The sequence below is a fragment of the Otolemur garnettii genome, unplaced genomic scaffold, assembly GCF_000181295.1.
Source record: "Otolemur garnettii isolate 467f Iridium unplaced genomic scaffold, OtoGar3 scaffold00057, whole genome shotgun sequence".
NCBI classification, from domain to species: domain Eukaryota; kingdom Metazoa; phylum Chordata; class Mammalia; order Primates; family Galagidae; genus Otolemur; species Otolemur garnettii.
Genome location: NW_003852452.1, coordinates 9,684,250 through 9,691,306, shown reverse-complemented (window position 1 = coordinate 9,691,306; position 7,057 = coordinate 9,684,250). Strand labels below are relative to the sequence as shown.

At 39.5% G+C, this 7,057-nt stretch overlaps 1 protein-coding gene across 1 annotated transcript in view; it reads left to right on the top strand.

Moving 5' to 3' along the window:
* The first annotated feature begins 1,124 nt into the window (after window positions 1–1,124).
* CAPRIN2 (caprin family member 2) overlaps window positions 1,125–7,057 on the top strand; it is a 28,926-nt gene continuing 22,993 nt past the window's right edge. Inside the window, exons 1-4 of the mRNA XM_023514725.1 lie at window positions 1,125–1,205; window positions 3,415–3,582; window positions 4,895–4,938; window positions 6,156–6,827. Of these exons, the coding sequence (XP_023370493.1) occupies window positions 1,136–1,205; window positions 3,415–3,582; window positions 4,895–4,938; window positions 6,156–6,827 (954 nt within the window). The 5' untranslated portion in view covers window positions 1,125–1,135. The remainder of the gene's footprint in view (window positions 1,206–3,414; window positions 3,583–4,894; window positions 4,939–6,155; window positions 6,828–7,057) is intronic.

Genomic DNA, 7,057 nt, shown 5'->3' with positions numbered 1-7,057 from the left:
TTCAGTCTGGGAAACTTGACTGGCCCAGCCTCTGCAAGGACTGATAGATTATCTAGGAAAGTGAATGTGAATGGTCTCATTAATACACTTCTTTATTGTAACATTGATTTTAGAAATAATGCCTAATCATCACATTTTAATTCTATATAAGTATTAACTATACTACTTAGGTATCCTTCCAAAACTTTTTTAGAAAAAAAAAAAAACCTTTTTAGTAATTTTCTTAGAGTCTTTGCCTTACCAATCCTGTTGTACTTGAGGTAAATAAGATTTAACTTGGCCAGTATCCTTAATCTTTCAAAATCAGAATTATTATATTTGTTAATGAGTGTGCTGTGAATAACTACTGAGAGATAGATCTATTAATTTAAAATACAAAACCTGTAAATGGGGGCTACCTGTTTTTTTTCCCCCGTAGAGTTATCCATTTGCTGTTTTCATTTTGATGGAATGAACCAGCTAAGGGACAGACATGTGTGCTTTTGCTTTGTTAGATATAGGTTGTTCCAGCTTTGTGTCTATTAGGCAGCCCTGCTAAAGCGGGGCCAGATTTCAACTGTTACTAGAAATCAGCCTCTGATCAGGAAGAGCTATTGAAACTCTTCCTTAAGACAGCCTTATGTGAATCTTTTTATTCCCACGCTGGTAGTCTACTCCAGTATCATTACGGGGTTACTTCCTTCTCCTCCTTCCCTTTTGTGGTTTTATGGAATGTACTATACTTTAATATATGAAATGTAAGGAAAACATAATTATTAGCAAACCAAGCTGCTCTCCTTAAAGTAAAAAAATGCAGCTCTTAATACTTTGATTCTACCATTCTTTCATCCAGGGCCTGTACTTAGTAACTAATGATACCACATCAGCAGCTTTAAGCTATTTTGTTCTATTTTTTAGTAGTTGTATTTGCTAAAATCTTTGTTTTAAGGAAAAATTCTTCTATTTGAAATTTATGAACAGGCATTTTGTGACCTTGTATAATTTTTATTTCCAAAGAGTGAAAGAATGAGAGGAAGGCCTGAACATCTTGACTGTTGATGGTCATATTGCATAAATTGTGCTGCTCCGAATATTAACGTATTTCTAAAGCCACTTTGTTCTGCTGCTGCTTTTCCTTGTCAGTGTTGAAGACCAGATGGAGCAGTCATCCTTGTACTTTTGGGACCTTTTGGAAGGGAGCGAGAAAGCGGTGGTAGGAACCACATGTGAGTTTTCTCTACTCTGGACTTATGCAGTGAATACTGAACTTGACATTTAGAAGTTTAGTATGGTATTGAGGGTCTAAACTGTGTCAGTCCATCAGAACTTGTATCTGACAATACTGTATTCATCAGGAGAATGATCTTTTTGTTTAGTTCTGTTAAAAGCAACTATCGTGGCTCAGCGCCTGTGGCTCAAGCAGCTAAGGCGCCAGCCACATACACCTAAGGTGGCAGGTTTGAATCCAGCCTGGGCCCACCAAACAATAATGACAGCTGCAACCAAAAAATAACCAGGTGTTGTCGAGAGCGCCTGTGGTCCCAGCTACTTGGGAGGCAGAGGCAGGAGACTCACTTGAGCTCAGGAGTTGGAGATTGCTGTGAGCTATGATACCACAGCACTCTACCCAGGGGGACAGCTTGAGGTTCTGTCTCAAAAAAAAAAAAAAGCAGCTATCCTGTGACCCTAATCTCTAAAATGGAATTTCGGGAGAAGTTTGAAGTGGCAAGTCAATATGACTTGGGAGTAGAGCTAAGTACTAGCACTGGTGTCAACACTAGCTTGATCATTTTGAGGTTCCATTCTCTATTCTGCATGGTAGTACCTGGTGTACACTTTGGTTATCAGATAATACCAAGGTTATCTGCCTTTTAATATCAAAGTTACCTACCTTGATATTAATATCTGGTTATCTACCAGATTAGCCTAAGAAAATGTGAACGGTTTAGCTATAAAGTCCATTGAAACATTTTTTTTTTCTATCAATCTGGAAATGATCTAGAGAGGAGAGTGAGTGCTTTTGGCATCCTAAATAGCCATTGGCCACACGACCAAGTTCAGATGGCTGGACATGAGGTACATAGCTTTGCATATATAGTTTAGAATAATAAAAACTCCCTAGAAGCTAGTAGACATTTTTATTACCATTGATTGCTTCCTTTAAAAAAAAAATCCCTATGTATTTGTAACAATCTCAAGACTTCTAATTAATGTCATGGTTAGAATACAAAATGGTACTAAAATAGTTTGGAAAATAGTTGAGTAGTTTCTTATAAAATTATGTTTACATTTACCCTAAGCCAAGCAGTTATACTCCTAGTAGCCAAGAGAAATGAAAACATGTGTTCATATAACTATTTGTACATGAGTGGTATTCATATTAGCTTCATTCATAATAGCCCCAGACGGGACAGAGGCACATCAGCTAATCAACTGATGGGCAGAATACGGTATATTTATATGGAGGAATCTACTCAGCAATAAGAAAAAAAATGAACGGTGGATACATGCAGTAACGTGGATGAATCTCAAAATAATTATGCTGAGTGAAAGAAGCCAGATAGTAAATGACTACCTGTTGTATAATAGCATTCATATGAAATATTAGGAATGACATAACTAGAATAATAGCAGGTTACTGATTTTAAGGAAGGTGGGTGGGATCAAGGCAGAGATTGATCCTAAAAGAGGCATGAAGAACTTTCTGGACTGATGAAAATACTCTATTTCATGTCTGGTGACAATACGACTATATCTCTTTTAAAACTTACACTCTTAAAATAGGTGAATTTTGTTTATAAATTAAACCTGAAAGCTGGTTTAAAAAAAAGACAATCTAAGTCGTATTACTCATGGGAAAGGAGTAATATAGACCCAAGTCAAGTATGGAAACTGCTTTGAAGGAGAGTCTTAAAATAAGTGTTGTAGTGTGTTGACTTTAACATCATTTTGATTTTTCTTGATCTTCAAATGTGCTAGGAGTGACATACAGCATAACTCAAGAGTAAAATCTTAATCATGGAATTTTGTAGTTTAAAATTTCTTTGTAGTTTAAAATCCTATCTAAGATAGGATTTCTAACCTTGTCTAATAGCGGTATGTTTGAGCAACTGTCTTCTGCTTCTCCAAAGCCTTACTATCTTGGGGAAAATGGAGTAGTTGCTAGATGTGATTGGGGCCAGATGGAAAAATGATTTGTTTTCTCAGCTGAGGGAACAGATGTGTGCTTTTGTGACACATTAGAGTTGTTGATTAGGGTCTCTGAGGATGGACTGCACATTCACTGTCATGGTACTGAACAGTTCTCCATTCCTTCCAATATAAACTATTGTAATGATATACAATACTTAGGATACAATTAGGATATCTATTCTGAGTGATTTTCAGTGAACTGTTGAATTATGTGATAATTGCTCTTCAACCACTCTTCCTTAGACAAACATATGAAAGATCTGCTGTCTAAATTGCTGAACTCAGGCTATTTTGAAAGTATTCCCATTCCCAAAAATGCCAAGGAAAAAGAAGTACCATCGGAAGAAGAAAAGCTAATACAATCAGAGAAGAAAAAACAATTATCGAAGACTGAATCTGTCAAGGAATCAGGTTTGCTGTGATCTCTGAAGTTCTTTATAGTGGTTGCATTTTTTAACACCTAAAATGTGCATTGATAGTCCTTATTTTAATTCATTAAGTTCTATATGCGTGGAAATCTTTACTTGCTTCAGGATAAACCTATGCTGAGAAAACATCTATAGGCTTTATTGCCATAATTGGCTTTATAGTTTAAACCTTTAGCTGAGAGAGTACATTGGTTAAAATGGGGCATTTGTGGAGTTTGACTGAACCTCTCTGTTAAGCTATTAGTAGGATAATTCCATTTAAAATTGTTTAAAATGTAGGCTATAGTAGAATCTGATACTGTAGTAGAATGTGAATGTAAACTGAGGTTAAAATATTGGTTCACGGCTGGGTGCAGTAGCTCACACCTGTAATCCTGGCACTCTGGGAGGCCAAGGTGGGAGGATCACTTGAGGTCAGGAGTTTGAGACCAGGCTGAACCAGAGTGATACTCATATTGTGTCTCTACCAAAAGTAGAAAAAGTAGCCAGGCATGGTAGCACTGTGCCTGTAGTCCCAGCTACTCAGGAGGCTGAGGTAGAAGGATCGCTTGAGCCCAGGAGTTTGAGTTTGCCATGAGCTATGACATCGTGGCACTCTACCTGGGGTAACCGTGGTAATAATTTTTTGTCTCAAAAAATTATTCAGGAAAAAAATTGCCAAAATCAGTAAATTACCATTGTCTAAGGGAAGAACTATTTTGAGCAAATGGCATTTTTGCTTTTGTTTGTTGAAGTTACCAAAGAAATCTCTCTTCTAAGAAGAAAGTCCTGTTAGGATTCTGGTAGCTGCAAGCAAGAGTCAAGTGATTTTCCTTCTTTTCTTCCTCTTAGTTCTTAATTCTAAATCTAGTGCTTCGGTATCTCCGCTCCCTTCCCCCCTTGTAACCTTAAACTGACTTGGAAGAGGTCATAGGGGCTCTTTTGAAAGCTAAGATGACTAATTTTTATTCCATGGGACCTGGGCTATGCTTCTAACTTGAAAAAAGCTATATTGTGGGTGAGAGGAGATAGAGTCTTATTTTCATTCCAAAATCAGTTTTTAACTGAAACTTGACTTCTGTAAGTATCTTATATAAGGATAGCTACTAGCCTCAGCCAGCCTCAGCCTACATGCTTTTGACCAACAGGGAATAACTAAAATTGCTCTTGCCATATGCTTAATTGTACTGTCCTTTTTCTGTTACCCTTCTTTCTGTGTCTTCTGAAATACGTGGCTGGAATGACTTATATTTATAGCCTGTCTAAAAACATAATGGTTTACCTGGTGCTTATTTAGATTTCCTTTTATTTTCTAGAGTCTCTCATGGAACTTGCACAGCCAGAGATACAACCGCAGGAGGTAAGACAATGAAAGTGAATTCGCTGATGTTGGTTTTTTAGCCCTTTGTGTAGGTTTGTGGTTAGAAGGCGAGGCTCTGGCCCAGTCTGCCTCAGCTTGAGTCCTGGTTCTGCAGTGTACTAGCTTTTAGTGACTTTTGGGCAAGACATCTAGCCCAGCTGTGTCCGTTAGCCTAACATGAAAAATGGGGATAATGGTAATGCCTACTTTGTGAGGTTATTGCGAGGATTAAAGAAGTTAACCTAAATTTTAAACTACTTAGAATTCTAGGCACAGTGGGTCACGACTGTAATCCTAGAACTATGGGGGGGCCAAGGCTGGTAGATTGCTTGAGCTTAGGGGACCAGTCTGAGCAAGAGTGAGACTCCCATCTTTAAACATAAGCCGGGCACTGTGGTGGGTACCTATAGTCCCAGCTTCTTGGGAGTCTGAGGCAAGAGGATTGCTTGAGCCCCAGAGTTTGAGGTTGCTGTGAACTATGACGCCATGATATTCTAACCAGGGTGACAAAGTAAGACTCTGCCTCAAAAGGCAAATAAATAAATAAACTACTTAGAACTTGGCCTTGCACACTTAACTGCCCATGTTTAGGTTGTTTTTTGCCTCTGTGTTAAAATTTAAAGAAGTATAGGACTTTGCTTTCTCCAGAATTTACCCATGTGGGAAGCAAAAAAAAGTGCATTTGTTGACTTCCTGAAAAGATGTTGGAATTCACAGAAATTGAAGAAAATCAGAGACGCAAAAACACAGTGTAATTGGTATATAAGGGAAATAAAGGCTGGAGGCTGGTGATTTGGGAAACAGAAAGCTTCAAGTCAAACAGTATAACTTGGGATGTAACTTTGTGTAGTTGGAAGTTGAACCATCCTTTGCCTTAGCCTGTAAGGGTCCAGGTGTCCCGAGGCTGACAGAGGTAGCATAGCCGTGGCGAGAGCCTGAGGGAAGCAGACGTGGTCCGTGCTGTGCAGACCTTGCCCGTCTTAGGTGAGTCAGATGGAAATCGCTATTTTGAAGTATCAAAGTTTATCTTTCTGTTAACTGAGGAAACAGGAACGGACAAACAAGTAGGACGGTTTCTTAAATGGGGGTAAGGACAGAAGTTTCATGTCAGCGCAGTGGCTCAGACCGGTGGGCACAGGAATGCTAATAGAGTAGACTATTCCCTTCCTAGTCTTCTGTGAATTTTGTGACTCAAGCACGTTATTTCTCTGGTCTAGTTTCTTAACAGGCGCTATATGACGGAAGTAGATTATTCAAACAAACAAGAGGAAGAGCAGTGTTGGGAAGCAGATTATGCCGGAAAACCAAATCTCCCTAAATGTTGGGATATGCTTACTGATCCCCAGGGTCAGGAGAAGAAACAGGAATCCTTCAAGTCCTGGGAGTCTCCTGTCAAGCACCAGGAGGTCGCAAAGCCTGCGGTTTCCTTAGAACAGAGGAAACCAGAAATTTCAAAACTCAGGTCTACTCTGCCAGAAGAGCAGAAGCAGCAGGAGGTCTCCAAATCCAAGCCACCTCCTGGCCTGTGGAAGCAAGAAACGCCTAAATCCAAGGCAGGATACATTCAAGAGGAGCAGAAGAAGGAGACACCAAAGCCTTGGCCAGTTCAGCTGCAGAAAGAGCAGGATCCAAAGAAGCAAACTCCAAAGTCTTGGACGCCTGTGCAGAGCGAGCAGAATATCACCAAGTCGTGGACTCCTCCCCTGTGTGAAGAGCAGGATTCAAAACAGCCAGAGATGCCAAAATCCTGGGAGAACAGCATTGAGAGTCAGAAGCACCCCGTGACGCCACAGTCACAGATTCCTCCAAAGTCCTGGGGAGCAGCTCCAGCAAGCCTGATACCAAATGATCAGCTCCTGCCCAGGAAGTTTAATGCCGAACCCAAAGATGTGAGTTGATCTGTGTCAGTCTGCTCCTGTCAGTGTAGGCATAAACGAGTTGTCCTAATGCTGATTTTGTGGTTCTGTTGGAAAATAACAAATCCCGTGTTAAATTAATATATACAATATTGCACTTAACTCTTGAATGGGTAGCTTTATTGCTTTCCCTAGAAAAATTAGAAGTTAACCTAATCTGCCTTTGAGCCTAACTGAAAGGTCCACAATTGTACAACGTTAAA